This window comes from Cyprinodon tularosa, unplaced genomic scaffold (genome assembly GCF_016077235.1).
Source record: "Cyprinodon tularosa strain WSP-4 unplaced genomic scaffold, ASM1607723v1 ctg160, whole genome shotgun sequence".
Taxonomy (NCBI): domain Eukaryota; kingdom Metazoa; phylum Chordata; class Actinopteri; order Cyprinodontiformes; family Cyprinodontidae; genus Cyprinodon; species Cyprinodon tularosa.
Genome location: NW_024038438.1, coordinates 392,777 through 413,503, shown reverse-complemented (window position 1 = coordinate 413,503; position 20,727 = coordinate 392,777). Strand labels below are relative to the sequence as shown.

At 38.1% G+C, this 20,727-nt stretch overlaps 1 protein-coding gene across 1 annotated transcript; it reads right to left on the bottom strand.

Moving 5' to 3' along the window:
- Positions 1-1,356: 1,356 nt before the first annotated feature.
- tes (testis derived transcript (3 LIM domains)) lies at positions 1,357-19,927 on the bottom strand. Its single transcript, XM_038280530.1, has 7 exons — positions 19,765-19,927; positions 15,242-15,327; positions 9,044-9,524; positions 6,227-6,748; positions 4,299-4,514; positions 4,063-4,221; positions 1,357-1,838 (listed from the first exon to the last, which is right to left on the bottom strand). Exons 1-7 carry the CDS (start codon positions 19,789-19,791, stop codon positions 1,647-1,649), a joined length of 1,683 nt encoding a protein of 560 aa, XP_038136458.1. The 5' UTR covers positions 19,792-19,927; the 3' UTR covers positions 1,357-1,646.
- Positions 19,928-20,727: the final 800 nt, after the last annotated feature.

The window sequence follows — 20,727 nt, the reverse complement described above, 5'->3', positions numbered from 1 at the left end:
TAGGCGTTAGTCATCAAGGGGGAGGTCGCAGGTTCCGCCTTGATAACCTTTGCGGCACACTTTTCCCCTCTCTCTAATCTCTTTTTTTTTTCTGTTTGCAGAGTATCAACTATAAAAAATAAAGGTCCTTTGTACACAGAAAGAAAAAACTCAAAAAAGAAAAAAAAAGAAAGTCTATTTTGGTCTGACGTTTACTGTTGATCTGAAAACCGTGAGCTTAACTTAAATAACAAATGAGAAGAAAATTGACTGGCCCTACTTTTGATAAAAGTTATTACAGAACACTGGACAAATTTGGTTTTCTTACAATGGCCAAAGAGATATTTAGGAACAAAACAAGAAATCACATCGTTTGTGAAAATGTTATCCCTTTAACAAAGATATCACTTAAAACCAAAAAAGTAGGTGGATAAAACAGCTGCAGAAGATTCAGAAAGCTGCTGCTCACATCTTCACTAAAACTAAGATAGTGGTGCAAATCAGCTCGGCCTTCAGTCCTTCCTCTGGCTCCATATATCTCAGAACAGAGCACCCACACCTCTCAGGTCCTCTGGCTGAAATCTTCAGAGCCAAACATGGAGCAGCTTGTAGTTCTTATTCTCCACTAAACTGGATAAACTGCTAGAAAACTGTAAGAGTGCTGAAGCCCTCAATTGCTTTAAATTGAGATTAAAAACATAATGGCTTTTGACTGTGCTACCTAACATTAGCAGTTTAGGTTTGTAATCCAACTTTTGTTCGTTTTATTATCAATCATTATCCCTTTTTTTTTTAACCCTATCTAGCAATATAATTTTCCCTGTGTTTTAATATATACAGCACTTTGAACTGCCTGGCTACTGAAATATGCAAAATCAATTAAAAGGCCTTCCCTTGCGTTTAGTATCTATAGATTTACTGCTATCGATTGAACTGTGGGGTTTCTGATTCTACATGAGGCAACTGAGAAAAAAGATTATTGAAAAAAAAAAACTAATTTATGCAGAGCAGGATTAGATACCTGAGCTGTTAAGGAACACTTTGCTTTCAGTTTTCACAAGTTTCATACATAATTTGCAATAATTTTATTCATTTTCTTTGTTCAAGACCAAGGATCTTTTTTTTAAACTAACTGAAATACAAATAAGAAATAAAACAAAACAAAACAAAAAAAAACACATCAGAATGTGGAGTGCTACAGTAAGGATGGATAAAATGGTGGCAGACAGGTTTGAAAACCTTTCCAAATTAAGTTTTTGTAAACCAAGATGCACCATCAAAACGTGCAACAGAAAAATAATTACATGTGCAATGTGATTCTCATTCAGTGCAACAATATTCAGATCCAAAATATTTTTCTGCATTTTGTTGTCTAAATTCTTTCCACCATATTACTGCTCTGAGGCAGTGGAATGGTAAGGTAAGAGATGACGTGATACAAACAGCATACCGCTTCAGGGGTATGTATATTGTATCATAATAAGGGCAGGGCTTTAAAAAAAGATGCCCCTACCCGTCATTCTAAACCGAAGAAGCTGAGTTTATAGTCACTGTTACAGTAGCTTTCCATATTAAAGGGAAAAGGCACATTAGTATGTTAAAACGATTACAACCATCACAGTCATTGCCTGTTCCCTCTGCTGAGGGGGGCAAACAGGATTGGCTGCCTAAGCCATGACTTTCTTCTTGCACTCCACAGAGCAAAAGAGGCAGTTCTTCACCGCCATGAAGCGCTGACCAATCAGGCACTTGGTGCAACCGGAGCACTTGAAGCACTCTGGCACTGCGTGCCAGTGGTGCTCGCCGTAGGAAACTCTCTGAGCCTCAGGCTCCACCGCCTTCTGGCAAGAAGCACATTCCTGGGGAGAGGAAGGATATCACAACACTCAAACAGCCATACTCACATTTTAATATCTTACATATAAATGAAACATCGCTATGGCGCTGTCACGCCTTGACGATTTAGCCAGCATATGCCGACATATGAAAGATTTGGCAAAAATGCTGGTTATGGGAAAGTTTTGTATAAGTTATAGGCACGCTGGCACTTGTCGACATACAGCAAGTACACCATGTATACCAGTGTATGCTCATACGTTGGCCATAAGTTACAGGTAAGTTATCTGATGGTGGAGTCTAGCTTATCCAAAACCTATGAGTAAATTGCATAACTTATCAAGAACTTATCTCTAAAGAATAAGCGTAGAGAAGTGTTCCAGACTGAATGTGTCTTTAACTTACAGCTAGTGTATAATGGTGTATTGGCAGCATTTGGTATAAAGGAGGGTTAACAGGAGGAACCCGTCAGTAATTCTTCAGACGTTCCACAAGAGATGGAGGATACGGCAAGACTAAGATGGCAATACATACTAGCCGTCTTCCAACATCAGCATGATGTCATCAATTGGACTCTATTCCAGTTGTGTGCTAATAGGGCCAGAACAAGATGAAGAAGAAGTCATCAGCATTGAAGGGTCTGACCATGTATCGGATGCGACGGCAGTTTGGCATGTTTGATCAGCTGATGCTGGAACTCCTTTGAGAAATCATCTTTTTGTGCGTTACGCATACGACATAAGTTCTGGTCTTGTTATGAATACTCTATGTAAACGCCCAAAATAGAAAAAATACATAGAAAGTTCTGCATATGCCAGAGTTTTAAGAGATTCTGGGACGTCAGGGATACGCTGGCTAAATGATCGAGTTGTGACAGCGCCATTAACTGGAACATTTCATCCAAATTTTAAGATATAAAAACTGGTATGGAGGAAGAAGCAGATGTAAAGCTGCTTTATTTTTTTAAACCACCAGCCACTGGTTGGCAGAGGCTACATTTTTCATCTGCTCTGCACCAGCTGAAGCAGAGTGACAAGCAGCGATCTTGTGAGGTTTTCCAGAGCTAAATCATTATAAAAATCGCAATATATCATCTTTGTTACTGTAAGGCCATAGTATCATGATGTGTATAGCCAAATTTTTAGCAAATAACACTCGTTATCAAGCAAACACAAACTCTCTCAGTGCTGATAGTATCACACAAAGATCTGCTGTTTATTTAAATTTTTGCTGTAATTTACAGGTTATAGTGGACCAGAGATAGAACCACACCATTGCATGGAGGATATTTCTTGGCCAATAGCCTAAGTGTTTTTTTTTTTTTTCCTTGGCTGATTTATTAGCGCATTCAGCAGCCATACTTTGAGATAAAGAGAAGCACATGCATGCCTCTCCCTCCATCTGCTTTTTATTCCAAAGTTTTTGTTTGAATTGTTAATAAATTTTTATTTAGTTATTTTTTGTTTAAATTAAGACTTGCTCTCCTTGCATCATCTCATCATATAAATGGAGGAAGAAAAAGCAATATCGGTTGGGCTACTGACATAATAATCGGTATCATCCTGGGAAAAAAAAAATCCGTTATAATCATGGTGAAGAATTTAGCTTTTTCTCTCCACTGGTTTTAAAAGTACACTCATACAACAAGACTTTTTAAGCTAAATCCTTTGAAGAGAAATTTAGAAAAAGTTTGCATAATCCCTTAAATGATCAACTCTTTGATGTTTTACCTAGATGTTTTATAGCAAGTAAAATGTTACCACTCCAATTATTTTAGTCATATGATGCAATACAGAAATCCAAATGTTTTAAAATAAATTGAAAATAAATCAACCAAAATAGTCACCAGAGTTGATATTCTGTTGAATTTAGGTTGTGATCCAGGAACAGATTTGCAGGCAGCAGAAAACAAGGGATCCGTTTTGTCCATTAAACTGCAACATAATTCATCATCTTCCTGTTTTGTTAGTGGGGAAACCTCCGACTGATGAGAACAACACTGATGTAGCTTCATGCAGTCAATTTTTTTTATAGATTCTGTCAATCAACTTTAATTCTACAGGTTACATTAAAGAGAATATTTATTTCATCGCAGGTTTCTGCAGTTATGATGGTTTATTAGCTAAAGCTGCTCAACATTAAATAATTTCAGTCTTTTTTTTATTTTTGAAAGAGTACAAAATTCTTTTGGTCTTCCATTTCAGAATGGCAACTTGTTCCTGAAATAAGGGCAGAGTAGAGCCTCACCGCAGCATAGTTTTTCATGTAGCAGGGTTTACAGATGGGCTTGTCCTTCTCCATCACATACGTCTCTCCAGCCAGGATGCAGTCACAGTCAAAGCAGCAGAAATGTTTCAGATGCCAGTTCTGCCCCTCAGCTTGAGTGTACTCGTTACTAAAGATCAGCTGTGGACACAAACACAAATGAATCAAAATCTGCATTTTATGCCAACAAAGCCTCCGTTCCCAAACTAACTCATTACCTCATCACAGCCAGAGCATCGAGGCTTCTCGCTCTCTCCATAGTGCCGTCCACAGAACATCTTGCCCTTCTTCCAGAAGTAAATCATATCCACCAGTAGTTCACTACAGGTGCAGCACACAAAGCATGCTGGGTGCCATAGTTTGTCGTAGCCGGCCCGCTCAGCATAAACGGCCGGCTCTCCCAACAGCATAGGCTTCTTACAGTGATGGCATGACTTGAAAAGAAAAGGAGGAAAACGTGTTAAAATAGGGATGTAGTAAAGGTAGAAAAGATCTACCACTTCCATTGGATGATGAGTTTAGCCATTATATTCCAAATCAATCCTTGTTTGATGCTAAGCTATCTTCTATAACATTTAGGTGAAACTGATGAGTCTACAACAAATGCAGACATGTTAACTATCATGGTCAAATTTGTTTCTATTCTTTGATATAATAGCATTTTCACTGTTCTCTCAGTGAGAACAGGATTCAGGCAACTCTTGGTGCTAATTCTTGGGTTTGATCTGAAAACTGAAAAGTATCGCCGTGACTATAAATCACTTTATAAAAAGCAACAATGTTTGTTCCACATATCACTATTACGACATAGGGTCATTTCACTATTTTGCCACCTTAGTCAAACTGCACTAAAAATTGGACTGCTCATGATGCTGCAGAGTTTTTTGTCCTAGATGTTCTCCCAATAACCTCCCAGTCCATCAGAGAACAGGCACTTTGACCACAGCTGGCCTCATGGCTCCCCCCAGTGTCCAGTCTGGGAATGTCACCATCACTTGTTTTATTTTTTAAGTACTGATCACAGTGATGCACTGAAAGAGAACTTGGTCCCTATAGAAATCTGATAACTTTATTAATTAGGCCGTCACTCGAACAACATTCATTCTCACAGATGTCAGTTTGTAAGTGTGCTGCTGTCTCCAATGGCTAAAACTCAAACGGTTTACCTCCAAAAACATGACTTCGCTGCACAGAACTGTCTTATTTAGAGAACTTAATAGTTTTGCACAATTACTACTTGACTTTTATTGGGAAATGTATCATATAAAATAGAAGATATACTTTGTTTATTGAAGGAAGAGTGATGAGTCAATTAATAACATCAACAAGAATGTGTAAAGTGGGTGAACCATGTACCATTTTTTCCCCTTCTTCATTCTTTTTATTTAGGCAAAACTGATTGGAAAAAAAAATGGGCTGGGATTGCCAGATAATGAGATTATTGAAATACTTCTAAAATAATTTTTGAAATAGGATTGCTACCCACACTTATGGCAGAGTGTAAAACATGCCATTTGCTGAAAGAATAACATGCCTACAGCAATAATTAGCACAAATCCACGGAAAAATATCAAAAATTTCCATTTTCTTAATATGTGCACAAATGTTCTTATGGCTATTTTTCTGATTTTTCATTTACAATTAATTAGAAATGCATAATAAAGTATTTTTACTACATTTAAAACATTTGTTTAGTTAAATTTTTTTATCTAAATGTATTACATTTATTATTTATTTTACTGAAAGCATCTGTTCTTAAATTCATTGATTAATTCAAATGAACATTGATATATTAATCAAATAACCACAGACCCAGAAAAGAGCAAATTCTAAATAAACATTAGAATTTAAATAAGTGTGGACTTTTTATATTTTGCTTAAAATTAAGTGGGAATAATTCAGATTAAAATCCAACAGGTTTCAGGACCTTTTTGTTAGTTTTCTCTTCAGCAGGAGTTTTATCTTTGAAAATCATGATTTAAATTTGCAAATAAATTTTTTTTTTTATCAAATAAATTGATCATAGGATGGAGGAAAAGTCAAAAGGACTAAACTAAATGTAATCTTTAAGAACATGATTGAGATCTTTTCAGGGGAAAAAACAGACCACCATAAATAAGAAGAGCAATTTAAAGAAAGTTCTTACAAAGTTCTTCTGTGGAAGTCCGACTGACCCAGCAGTAGCAGTACCCATGGCTCCTCCTGCTGGTCTGAGACCAGCAGACTGATCAGTTCCAGAACCTGAGGTGGGTCCTGGTCCAGCTCCCCTTCCAGCAGGTCCAAATCCACCAACACCAGAACCCGCAAGAACTGGGCCAGAATTAGCTCCACCAACTTGACCCCCTGGTAAGATTCCAGCCACTCCAACACCAGCACCAGGCCCAGATGCAGACCCTCCGAGTTTACCGCCGGCGCCTGGTCCCCCTGCCTGGATCTGAGCCATGTCCTCCGGCAGCAGGACGTCTCCGACTCCTAAGGCCTCATCCTTGCATTTACGCACATACTGCTGCATCTGCTTCACCTCAGCAGGGCTCAGCTCGTGGCACTTTGAAGGGTCCTGGTCGTGTTCAGGCAGCTGACGATCCATCTGCTGCCGGCGGTAAGCAGCCCCCTCTGTCCCGGCGACCGGACGCTTCTCAGGTGGGAGCAGCTCGATGTAACGCACAGCCTGATGGAAGGCAGAGATATCAGATATACTTCAGTTCCTGAATAAAGAAGGATGTTTGACCGACAGAGGCGAGGGAAGAGCAGCACAACCAATCAGGAGAGACTAAACAGAAACTGTTCTGCCTTGAATCACACGGAGAACCACAACACGGCTCCTTAAGACAAAACTCCAGACTAAACAAGGACAGGAGAAGTAAAGGCCGACTGGGAACAACCAGAACAGGTTTTACATTTCAGAGACTCACATGTTAAAATATTTTTTTATTATTTCAACTGTAAAAATGTCACCAGCAGGTACATATGGTTGTGACTGCAGTGAGAAAAACGCCAATATTGGTAAAAAAAATATCACCCAACCGATGCAATAGTCTATCTCTAGTACTGATATCCAATCTGACATTTTTGTATTATGACCACCCTTCACACACACACATAATTGCCTCATAAAGCAAATTCCATATCTAAGAAACAGCCTGTTTACAGTGCATAAATATGTGTTTCAACAACCGTTTTCCAGCAAAAGGAAACATAATTCCTTTAGTAACCACTGCGCATCGCTGTAGCGCTGTAAAACTAACCTTACAAAAAAAATTAAAATAACTCCCTCACTAACATCTAAGAGTGATATAGGCTCAAATCTATTACTTGCAGGAGTAACAGATTACTTAATAGATTGCTAAAACTGGTTCTCAGTTCTACTCCGAGAAACGGTCGGTAACATACCAAAAATAAAGTAATTGAGGAGCACAAAGATTTTTGGGCTACAAAAACTATGCATGTATTGTTAGATTACTTCAACAATTTTAAAATGTCCAGACACAATGTAAGACCTTAATATCAATCGGGACAAATTTTTACAGTTATCACTCGATGAAATAGAAGGGTTAAATTGTACCATAATTGTTTAACTTACCTTAAAAAGATTTTTTCAAGCTCAATTGGACTTCCCTGTGTAAACAAATAAATATACAGATATAGCACTTATCACCCCCAATGTCCTTTAAGCCCCTGTCACACCTTGACAGATTAACCAGCATATTCCTCCCATACGAATTCTGGCAAAATCACTGGCATACATTGGATTAGTTATGGGTCAGTTTTGTATAAGTTATGAGCACATTCCACGCTGACACGTATCTCAGTGTATGCCATACTTGGGCCATAAGTTACAGGTAAGTTATCTGATCATTGACATACGTAAAGGGTAAGTTACTAAAGTTGTGGTGTCTAGCTGATCCAAAACCTATGAGTAAATTGTGCATATCAAGAACTTATCTCCAACTCATTTGGTGTGTTCCAAACGACCACTGAATGCGTTTTTAAATTACAGCTACCACATAATGGCGAATTGGTAGCGTTTTGGTATAATAGGGCGTTCTCCAGACTTCATCCCTATCATAGGTAGGGGTGTGGGGAAAAAAATAGATTTGGCGATATATCGTGATTTTAGCCGTCCGATATAATATCGAATAAAAAAAACAAAAAAAAAAAACATTTTACCTAAAACAGTGAGGGAAAATGGGCTACCTCTGCACCGCCACTCTGGCAGATAGCGCTGTGGAGCCCTTTTGCTTTGAAGCGCAGCACCATAACTGTGGTTGAGGCAGTCACAGGGGAAGACATGGACCGACTCAAACCCCAAACATCATGGGTACCGAAAATAACTAAATGATCAATATCTTCTGATGAACATAGACAGCACTTTTTTTTATCTATACATTTAATTTGATAATTGGGGAAAATATCGCAATATATATATAGTGATATTGCCATATCATGACAATATTGTTCGTTGACTTGATAAGTCAACGAACATGACAATACTCGCCCCTAATCATAGGGTGAGCGATAAGGTGAGTGTTATGAATTCTCCCTGCGTTCACGGTCACTACCAACAAACTTCCTAGCAGACATGACGTTGAATCTGCTGCAACTGTAAACCCTCTCTGGGCGCATTGCTGCCCCCTTCAGGACACTGGCTTGTGACATTTCATGGGCATTACGCTGCTGTGCGTTATGCATAAGTTAGGCTGTCGTTGGACATAAGCTCTGCACTCGTACTGAACACTCTATTTATACACCCAAAATAGAAAAAAAAAATACATAGAAAGTTCAGCTCATGCCAGCATTTTAGAAGATTCTGGGACATGTGACAGAGGCTTTACAAAAAGCAACTACCTTGATATCAAAGCCAGCTTTAAATAAGATTAATGAGCATCTTGTGTTAACAGTTCTGTTAAATTCTGCCAGAAGGATATAAAAAAAATTATACAAATGAATGAACTAACTATCTTACCAGATACTTGTTGGACACAGGAGGGGCCCACTCATAGGTGACTGATTTCATTGGGGCCTGCTGAGGAACTGGAACCACGCTGGCTGCTGTAGCATTAGCAGTGGCCGGTACTTTGGTAGCCTTAACTGGACTGACGACAACATGTTTGGGCTGTACTTGTGGCTTCCACTGAGCTGGTGATGGAGAGCCAGTAGGTGCGGTTCCTGCAGGCGTGACACCAGGCTGTGCGGCTCCCGCCAGAGTGGCAGGAGGTACGATGGTAGAGGAAGCAGTAGGGGGCACAGTGTGAGCGGTGGTAGGGCTTGGCAGAGTGATGGTGACCATGTTGCCCTGGTACCTGGGGATGCCATCAGTCTTTAGTTTGGCTATGAGGCCCGTGTACTTGGTGTCTTCAAACAGCTTGCCAACCTTCTTGTTTTCCTCTGAATTCATCGACACATCATGCTCAGGAAGGCCACACTTACAGTTCCGACAAATCTTCCTGCACAAGAATAATAAGAAAACCTGTTCAGTGACTTAAAAGAGAAATATCACTCCACAGGCCTGCGGGAGGGCTTCCTAGTCTGGAAAAATTGTTTACTGCTGTATAAGAGGACCTTTCTAAAGCAAGAGCAGCATACTTCTCCTCATTAATAGAGGAGAATAAGAATAATCCTAGATTTCTTTTTAATACAGTTGCCAAAATCACCCAGAGTCATAGCTCTGTTGAACCGTCCATTCCACCTGGTCTTAGCAGCAATGATTTTATGGGATTCTTTATAAATAAGATTGATCTTATTAAAAATAAGATCATAAGCACTTCTCTATCCGCGATTGTATCTGAGGTAGTCATGGAATCTGAACCGGGTTTAGACTGCTTTGTTCAAGTTAAACTTTCTGAGTTAGCAAAATTATTGTCTTCATCTAAGCCTTCAACTTGTATGTTAGATCCAGTTCCAACCAGGTTATTTAAGGAGGTATTCCCTTTGATCTCCTCCTCCATTTTAGATGTGCTTAATCTATTTCTGTTACAGGGATATGTACCTAAGGCTTTTAAGGTTGCTGTAATTAAACCTCTGCTTAAGAAACCGTCTCTTGACCCAGACCCAACAAGTTTGCAATCACTTACACCATAATGAACTTTTTGAAGAGTTTCAGTCTGGCTTTAGAGCTCATCATAGCACTGAAAAAGCTCTGGTGAAAGTCACTAATGATATTCTCATGGCCTCAGATAATGGACTTGTATCTGTACTTGTCCTGTTCGGATCTCGGTGCTGCATTTGATACAGTTGACCATAATATTCTATTAGAAAGACTTGAATATTTTGTTGGAATTAAAGGAACAGCACTAGACTGGTTTAAATCTTATCTATCTGATCGAATTCACTTTGTTCATGTTAATGACAGATCTTCATCTGGTTATCTGTGGAGTATGACAGGGATCAGTGCTAGGATCAATTTTCTTTACTTTATACATGCTGCCAATCGGTAGAATTATTAGACAGCATGGGATTAATTTTCACTGTTATGCTGATGATACCCAGCTATATCTGGCTATAAATCCAGATGAAGCTAACCCATTATATAAATTACAGGCATGTCTTGAAGACATAAAAACCTGGATGACTCTTAACTTTCTCCTTCTGAATGCAGACAAAACAGAAGTTATAGTCTTTGGACCAGAGTCTCTGAAAAAGAAGCTGATTATTCAGTCACTTCATTTGGATGGGATTAAACTGATTTCAGATGATAAAGTAAAAAATCTTGGTGTTGTTTTTGATCAGGACCTGTCATTTAAATCCCATATCAAAGAGGTTTCTAGAATTTCCTTCTTTCATCTGAGGAATATTGCAAAAATTTGAAATATCCTGTCCAAGCGTGATGCTGAGAAACTAGTCCATGCATTAGTTACTTCAAGGCTGGTCTATTGTAATTCTTTACTATCAGGAAGTCCACCAGCTGTAGTTAAAAGCCTTCAGCTGATCCAAAATGCTGCAGCCAGAGTTCTGATGAAAATTAAAAAGAGAGATCACATCTCTCCTATCCTGGCTTCTCTTCATTGGCTTCCTGTTAAATCAAGAATAGAATTTAAAATCCTCCTTCTCACATATAAAGCCTTAAATGGCCAAGCTCCATCTTATATCAGAGATCTGATTGTTCCTTATGTTCCTAACAGAGCACTTCGCTCTCAATCTGCAGGTTTACTAGTGGTTCCTAGAATTTCTAAAAGTAGAATGGGAGGCAGGTCTTTTAGTTATCAGGCTCCTCTCCTGTGGAACCAACTACCAGTTTTAGTCCGTGAGGCAGACACCCTGTCTACTTTTAAGGCTAGGCTTAAAACGTTCCTTTTTGATAAAGCTTATAGTTAGGGTGGCTCAGGTTATCCTGAGCTATCTCTATAGTTATGCTGCTATAGGTTTGGACTTCTGGAGGACATAGGGACCCCCATTTCATCATGCTGCTTCATTCTCTCTCTATTCTCCTATTCTGCAGAATCTGTTAGTTCAATCTCTAACGTTCTGCTCTCTCTGCTTTTTCTCATAGTAGCTTTGCCTCGTCTCTTCCTGTTTGGCTGTGACGCCATCCTGGAGAGAAACATCAGCTGTGCTGCTTCCATCACCCTTGTTTATAGATGCTGGAGATCAGCCTGTTTTCCAGTGTAGTCTTGTTTCTCTGACCGTGACTGAGTGGATGTGCTCTCTTCGTCCTCTGGCATGGGAGCTGGCTCGGAGCTCGTCTGCCTGGCTGTGTGTTTCCTGGATGGGGCCGCCTTTTGCAGCTGCTTTTTGTATCTCTGCTTCTGTCTCCTTGAACCCCAGTCGGTCTCAGCAGATGGCCGCTCACACTAAGCCTGGTTCTGCTGGAGGTTTCTTCCTGTTAAAAGGGAGTTTTTCCCTCCACTGTCGCTACAAGTAAGCTTAGTGTGATGGATTGTATTTGAGTCAATGAGTCGATGCAATCAACTGGTTTTGCTTAGATAGAAAACTTTGAATCAATTTGATTGTATGATCTGGTTGAACTGTAAAGTGCCTTGAGATGATATGTGTTGTGAATTTGGCGCTATATAAATAAACTGAATTGAAAATTGAATTGAATTAAAATGAAAACATTTATCAGTGGAGTCAGAGTAGACGAGCATATGTCCTCAGCAGTGATGGGTCCAGCAACCCCAATGTGCTGGCGCATGTGTCGAGGTCCAAAAGCAAAACCCTGTTGTCAGTGTGCGTATCGTTTCAAGAAGGTCACGTGACTAAAACAGGAGCCGTTTCGAACTGACTGACGCACTAAACTGTGTATATAAATGCATCTGTAAATGCAACACATCTTCCAAAAAAATCTCTCATCTTTTGCAGTTGATAATCAAATTAATCTAGAAATATGGAGCAGGCTCAAGTCAAAGGGTTTCAGCCAAGTGGGACCATTTTGATCACATACTTGTTTCAATTTTCTTGTTTTGTCATCCTTTTCCCCTCAGTTATCACTCAACTTATAACTTATTTAAATTGATTTTAAATTGGCATAGTTTGCCGTTCTTACTGTAGTTATTATTTTAAATAAATAAATAAATCCCAGTCCACAAACTAGGATTTATTTATATATAAACTATCCTTATGCAAATGTTTAATTAAGTTTTCCAGTTGTATGTTCACATTTATGGATTATATCCAGAATATCAAACATATTTTCAATTTAAAAAAAGATATGAAACAATACATTATAGCAAACAATGGCTTAAATGATATTATAGGTCAATAAATCGGTGTCAGTTTAGCCTGTCAATGAGGCTGCCTGTAGTGATTTCAAATGTCCAGCAGATGTCAGTAATCAGTCACAGTATCAATAGTTTGCCAAAGTGTTGAAATGTACATTACTAGTCCTCAGTGATCAATGTATAACTCGCTTCTATTCTCCGAGTTACCTTATAGTTTTTTAGAAGCACATTTCTGTTAAACTTTTGTGTAAAATAAAGTAATATTTTAATCAGATCACAGCCTCTTAAACAAGCCTCAACAGAAACAGCCACATGCTTGCAGCAAACATGGGCAGCATTTATGACTCGGCATGCTAGAGCTTGAACATACCATACTTTACTTGTGAAGAGAAATGCTTTTACTGAACTGTGATATTCAGTTTGAGTAGGAAAGCCCCCTTCCAAAAAACTAAAAAAAAATACAAAGGCAAACTAATTTACAAGAAAAAAGCAGCTCTATTCAAAGAAGAGTTTGCATAAAGCAATATTTTTTCCTGACAAAATAAGATCCAAGATCTGGTCAGAGGTGCAACAGTTTTACGAGCTGTACATCCCCCCCCCCCCCATATGAGTACGACCGGTTTTAACAGCCTCCACAGTCAGAATCGCCAGATGAAAATCTGGAGGGCAGGTTTTCATCCTCTTTGTTTAGCTGGTCTTTAGCATCAAGGAAAACACAGTTTCCATCTGTTTACATCAAAGCCATCACTTTTGCTAAAACTAAACCAAGAGGACATACATTTCTGAGGAAGGGGTCTGATCTCCAGAGCAACGGGCCGTAATCAGGCTGAGAACTCCTGCTGCTTCCAGAGCATTTTAATCAAACCAAGAAGGAATGACATCAGACTGGTTCAATAAATAAAGCCCTTTGTTTCCCTTTCATCATCTTTAATGAGATGCCTTGTTTCTGAAGCAAACTGTCATTATATGCATCCATGGCCCTAATGTTCAGTATTTTTTTTTTCTCATCAATGGCACACCCAATGAGAGCTTTTAAATCAAAGAACCCCCAAATTATACTACCACTCAGTGAACCAACCATAAACAGAAATTAACGGTTTCTGTGTGGAAGTTAAATCTTCCTTTCTTATCAAAAACTCTTCAGAACATAGCAGCTAAACAAGTTTATGGCCATGTACACCACAATGAACGATTTGAAGAGTGTCAATATGTTTTTTAAGCTGATCATAGCACTGAAACAGCTCTGGTGATAGTCACCAACGATATTCACATGGCCTCAGATAATGGACTTGTATCTGCACCTGTCTTGTTAAATCTCAGTGCTATTGTACTATTGTAATTCTTTACTGTCAGGAAGTCCACAAACAGTAGATAAAAGCATACAGCCGATCCAAAATGCTGCAGCCAGAGTTCTGATGAAAATTAAAAAGTAAGATCATATCTCTATCCTAGCTTCTCTCGACTTGCTTCCTTTTAAATTCAGAACAGAAATTAAAAATTGTCCTCCTCATATAAAAAACCCTAAATAACCGAGCCCCATCTTATGTCAGGGATCTGATTGTTCCTTATGTTCCTAAAAGAGAACTTCAATTTGGAAGTGCAAGTTTAGTTGTGGTTGCCAGAATTTCTAATAGTAGAATGGGAGGCAGATCTTTTGGTCATCAGGCTCATCTTATGTGAAAGCAACTACCAGTTTTAATCCATGAGGCAGACAACCTGTCTATTTTTAAGGCAAGGCTTGAAACTTCCCTTTTTGATAAAGCTTATGGTTAAAAAAAATATTAGTCACTGAGTGAAAGGCTATATCCGGTGGGGGAGACAGATGTTTGTTTGTTAACTCCAACCATAACTTTGTTTTTTTTCTGTCCATCCCCATTTTTGTAGCTTTATCTGGTCTGTTCCATTATGGCTGTGTGTCCATCCTGGAGAGAAATATCAGCTTTGCTGCCTTTGCTGCCTAGGCCTTCTTTGGAAAATAGACCGATGGGCTTATGTTAAAACAACTGATGCTGTTTTAACTTATTTTCCCATAAAGCACTTTGGTCAGCCCCAGTTGTTTTAAAATGTGTGCTTTAAATAACGTCTGAGTTGAATGAAAACAACAGGGTTAATAGTCAAAAATTGCATTACAATATTAAGTAATAACAGGCAGTTGTGTTCGCAATTTTGTGCTAACCAAACAAAAGATTGATGTTTACTGTTACTAATGGAGACAAAATGGATCACTGATAAGACGCTGAAGCCTGTTTAAAGTCTTAAATCTATTAAAGTCTCTAGTTAAAAAAAAACTTTTAGAATACTGTTCCTGGCATCTGGTTTTTAAATAGAAACTGGAAATCAGCCAAGTTCCCATCAGCAAATCAGAGCTTTACAAGAACCAGGGATTAGGGATTGCCCCCTCTTCATACACACAGGCTTAAAGACAAAGCAAGACATTTAACTCAACTAGCTTTTCTTGCTCACAATCATTTATCAGTAGAATTGGACTAAAAACAGAGTGTGCAAACCTCCAGAAGTGCAGCTCAAATCCCTCGCATTTATCCTTGCATTTTAAACAAGCTGCTCCAGCACCAAACTCGTGACCCAGAGTCACCTGTAAAAGAAAGAAAAAAACAACATGAGGAACAGCAATTTCTTTGGATTGCCTTATAGGAGGACACATGTGGGTAGACTACCCAAAAATTGCACTCAAGAGTAGCTCTACTTCAACATTATTTTACTCAAGTGTAAAAAAGTCTTTGGCAAAAAGGTTACTCAAGTACTTAGTAGTTGTTGGACCTTTGATTTAATGTTGACAAATGGTGCAGACAGAAAGACTTTGTGCAAGGTCTGGTATTTTAAAAAAGACTCGAATGCATAAAGAAAATAAGTAAATGTCATGAATATAAAATAAAAAAATCCATGCAGAAGAAATACTTTAACCAATTTTTTTTCAATGTATAACTTTGGAAACAGGACAGGGTAACAAAGTCCCACTGTTAATATCTAGTGCTTATTGTATGTTCATCTGATCTTGGTATATTTAGAGTCACAGAGGACAGCATAGACTGACATTATACTCAAGTAGGAGTAGGGATATTTTACAAGAATATTACTTTACAAGTAATCACTACAGCACAGTAAAACAGCTCCTAAAATTAAAGTATTCTTGAAAAATTGAAGCAGAAAATGAACAGTGCTGCCTACAGGTCAACCGGAACGTTTTTTTAAAGGTCCATACTGATACAGATCATATTGACATTAGTCTAACCCAGGGGTATGCTTCCTTTCTAATTACAAAGTGCCATTTTACTCTGAGCTCGCCAAGTGAAAGTTGTTAAGAGCCACAAATATCGCAATAGGAAATCTGTTTCCATTTTAAACAATGGTTCATTTTGTTTTTAGTCTTTGATATTAGGACAAAACATGACAGTTTCATAAAGAATAAGCATTGATTTTGTCGTTTAAGATATTATTTTATTTAAAGAATAAACTGATGGGTTCCAAATTAATGACAAGAATTATAGATCTAGAAAAATATTACTGTTTCTTTAATGTCATTCTGTAATGGCATTTAAGTTTTCTTTTATAAAAACTGTTTAAGCCTCTAAGAATGTTATTTGTTAATATACTATATTCAAAACTATTATCTGGCTATTTATAATTATAGCCACTATTAAGAGCCATTTTAGAGAGCCCAAAGAGCCATTTGCGGCTCCAGAGCCGTATGTTTCAGACCCCTGGTCTAACAGATCCAAGGCATTTGCTGCTTGGTTTTTGAGATCAATCTTTAGGTTGATTTAGCCATTTGCGTTCTTCACTCACATGCTAAAAATTACACAATAAATATTTTGCTAATCTCAACTTAAGCAAAGCATTTATAAAAAAAACAGCTGGCAAACGGAGGAAGCTCCAATTAATGTTCAACTAGTCGCGGATCCCTTTAAATCCTACATCGAATATTTAGTCATCAGTCTAACTGATCCCCGATAAATTCTGTCATAATATGATAAAAAGACACCGATAAATACTTTTTAATCAGAACAAAAAAGACCATTTTATAACAACTCAGTGTAAATATTAACAGATAGCAGATGGAGGGAGCAGAAATGCATGTACTTCGTGTGATCAAAAAGGCATGGCTGTCACGTCCACCTTACTCCATCACCAAATATGGTCAACTACTTACGCCCCTGCAGTCAAAAGACACGGTTTGACCCCAAAGGAGACTCGCTGGTGAGGAATGCAGACAAAGACTCAACGGATTCTTCCTCATGGGAATTGTGAAACAAATCCCTAGATCCTAAGAGAGACTGAGCATCACTCAAGCTTTCCTAAACTGAAAATGTAACAAAAAAAACTTGGTAGAATCCAAAGAGGGGCAAACTAACAGGTTTAAGCATGTGGTGGTCTAAATATTTATCTAAAGATGGTAAAAGAAAGAGTCTCTGTTAGAAGGGTGTGTACATGAGTGATTCCACAGAAGGGTTAGCTCACCGGGTGATTCACTCCACAAATAATTTACTGCAATCATGACCAAGTTTATAACATAGCTGAGTGTTGGTCCATATAATTTAGTGGATGAAGGATTATCTGCAGATGGTTCACCACTTTGCCATACACACTAACATATACAGGAAAATGGGTTAGGTTAAAGAAAAACCATTGCCATCTTCATGAACTTTGTAAGAAAAAAAACAGAAAGAATAAAATAAAATGTCAGTATTTGACACAATTGGCACAATACATAGCATATATGTAAAAAATAATAGCTACTCAGGTTAATGGAAAGATCCTCTCGATACAAGAGAAAACTGAGGTTTTTCAGAAAATGTCTTATCAATTAATTTTTAGTAAATCGAAAGGATCAGTTGAATTTAATTCAGTTTATTTATATAGCGCCAATTAACGACAGATGTCATCTCAAAGAACTTTACAGAGATAATACAGTCCGACTGGTTAGGAAAACCAGTTTATTGCATCCAGTTATTGACTTGCAAGACATGCTCCTCCTGGATTATTTTGCCTTTGGATTTTCAGCAATCCCTCACACAGAGCATGTATAGAGCAACAGTGGAGAGGAAAACTCCCTTTTAACAGGAAGAAACCTCCAGCAGAACCAGGCACAGTGTGAGCGGCCATCTGCCGAGGCTGACTGGGGTTTCAAGGAGACAGAAGCAGAGATACAGAAAGAAGCTGAGATACAAAAAGCAACTGTTAACCAGCTTCACAGGAGAGCCAGGCAGCGAGCTCCAAGCCAATTCTGCTAATCACAGTAAAACAAACAGGACTACACAGGAAAGAGGTGTTGGAGATTTAATGTCAAACGAAGCAAGTCAGGGTGACCTAAAAATGGACACCATACTAAAGAAAGAAATATCAGCTAGCCTGCTGCCATCAACACCCTAATTAATAGATGACAGAGTTGGTTACATTTTTCAGTGCTTAGTCCTGTTTTCCCTCCTAAACGTAGCAATGGGCTCAGCTTTTACTGTGACCAACTGTATGTGCTCTCTTTCATCACTCTTGGCATGAAGGCTTGGAAAGAAACAGTTGAGCAGAAATGTTCAACTTTTGACAATGTCTGCATGGCAATAAAAACCAGTGAGGGTTTCACTAACTGGCTTTTGTAAGTTTGTTACATTAGCAGTATGAATCGATTTTCAACATGGAGGTAAACATTTTAGCTTTGCCCACTTTCCTCTAACCAACTAATTCATTCAATTTCCAGAAAAGTCTTCTGAAAATCCATCTTTGCCGCCTTGTTCATCACGGACTGCTTTGTAAATGTCAATATCCCTTCTGTTTATAATCAATTTTTTTTTTCTTTAGAGACAAACTACCCTTAATTATCACATCCACATGGTCTAAAGTTATATAACTCGAGTCAACATTTTTTTTAGCTTCTAATAGAAACTGCCAAGATGGGCCAAACCTAATTTAAAGATGATAGACAGGGTAAGGTCCCCACATGGTTTTGCCAACGACCACAATGGTGACAGTGTGACAAATTAAAGTCAACTTCAGGAATGCAGTGGAAAATATTTTCTAATATATCAGCTATCTGGTTAATTTAAATCACATTGATCTTTAAAGATTAAAAAAAAGAGAGATGCTTCATCTTCTCTTCATCTTTCTTTCTTTCCACTTTGTGACAAAACAGAAGGTTTCCCTCTATCAAATCTGTCTTTGGTCACCAGATCTGCCTTTCTGGATCCCTTCTCTCCCTGTTTGATGCCGTTTCATCTGTTGGGACATATGCCACTATATTCAACCACATGTTATGTGCTTACTTGATCAAGCTTGTAAGCATTGCATTTGTGTGGGTGTGTATGGGACAGATGAAAGTCGCAAAGCCTATGTTAAAATCATACCCTGTGAGAAACTGAGGAAAAACTAGAAACCCTTGCAACCATCCCTGCTCCCAGCTACTTTTCCAATTGTTGTGCATTTATACATTTGCAGCGTGTTTGCACCTTTCTGCCAGGGTTGGTTAACATCAATAGACTATAAATGTGTACATAAAAAAATAAAAATAAAATTTCTTCTAACATAAAACATAAAACAAGTCCCTGGAGTTTGTTGCGGATCTCTGTTTTTTCTAACGTGGGAGGAAAGTTCAAAGGTTTCTATACAAACCTTCCTAATTTGAACTGGTTTTAAGTAACCTAAAATATTCTGATTTACATTCACACGGAAACAAGAAAAGTATTTAAGTAATTGAATGTTTTCAATTCATTTATTTCTTTATATTGTAAACGCGCCATGCGTCACGCAGTTCCTTAAAGTGGAACTGGACCAGGAAGGGAAGTCACCGCTGCACTTATCAACTTAAAAACCTCATTCAAAATTACAAATTGAAAACTAACTTTTCTTAGTTGAAATGGTTGAATTTAAACTTGTTTCGGATCCACATATTGATTCAAAAACGCCTCCCACCATTGACTTCACTATGAGGAGTTTGTTTATGGCCACCTGCTTTGCGCACCTTTTCAGGGCGTTCCCAGCTGCTCTCTACGCCAGAGAAGACCCCACTATCGGGACTACTCACCTTCTTCATTTCCCTCTCTATCTCCATCTTCCAGCCTTTGCGTTGAAGCGGTTCCTCCAGAAATGGTCCGTAGGAAAGAAACAGAAACAAACCAGGACAGAGAGATAAACCCCACTCACTGCCCTCCTGCTCGCTCTGAGCCACACGCGCCTGTCAAAGCGGCCCAACTATCAACGCTACTTCCTACCAAATATTACAAAATAAATCAACAGTTTCCATTAATTAAAATGTACCTAAATTGTGTTTGAGGTTGTTGAATGTAACGATAAATTCTCTTTCTCCATATATATAATATAGAAAAACATGCAAAACAAAAACTTCCGCACAAATTTGTGTTCATTTTATTACCTTATTTAAAATATATTATTAATAATTACATACAAAAATAGGTGTAAGGTTTGTTTTTTGTTAGAATCGTTTTTTCTCTATTTTCTATTTTTTTATTTATCTATTTAGTTTTTTTAAATTATGTATATTATTCAATCCTTAAAGAGTTTAAACATGCGCACCATAGTAACTGTGATTTTTACCATTCTTTTTGTATTTTCTTTACAGCAAAAGGAATTTTTTAGCACTTCCGGTTAAGTTTTTTTTTTACACTTCAAGGTCTCTTTCCCGCAGGGTGGCGTTCACTTTTCTTCCTGCGTTTGTGAGAGGCGCAATATGGCAGGCCATATTGATATTTATTAGCTTGACTGAATGTATATTCCAGATGTCTAAAATGCATTTCTTCCGGTCAAAATAAACATTTCCGATATCTAAAATAACATTCTTCCTATCTAAAATAAACATTCTTTCTATCTAAAATGAATTGTGACTAGGATGAACCCGAATTTCAGATCTCCATAAAAGAGTTACTGCTGGTCATAATTACTATTTCGGATGTCAAAAATGAATATAACATTACAGATATCTAGAAATACAATTGGCAGGCCATTTTGACATGAATTAGCTTGACTGAAT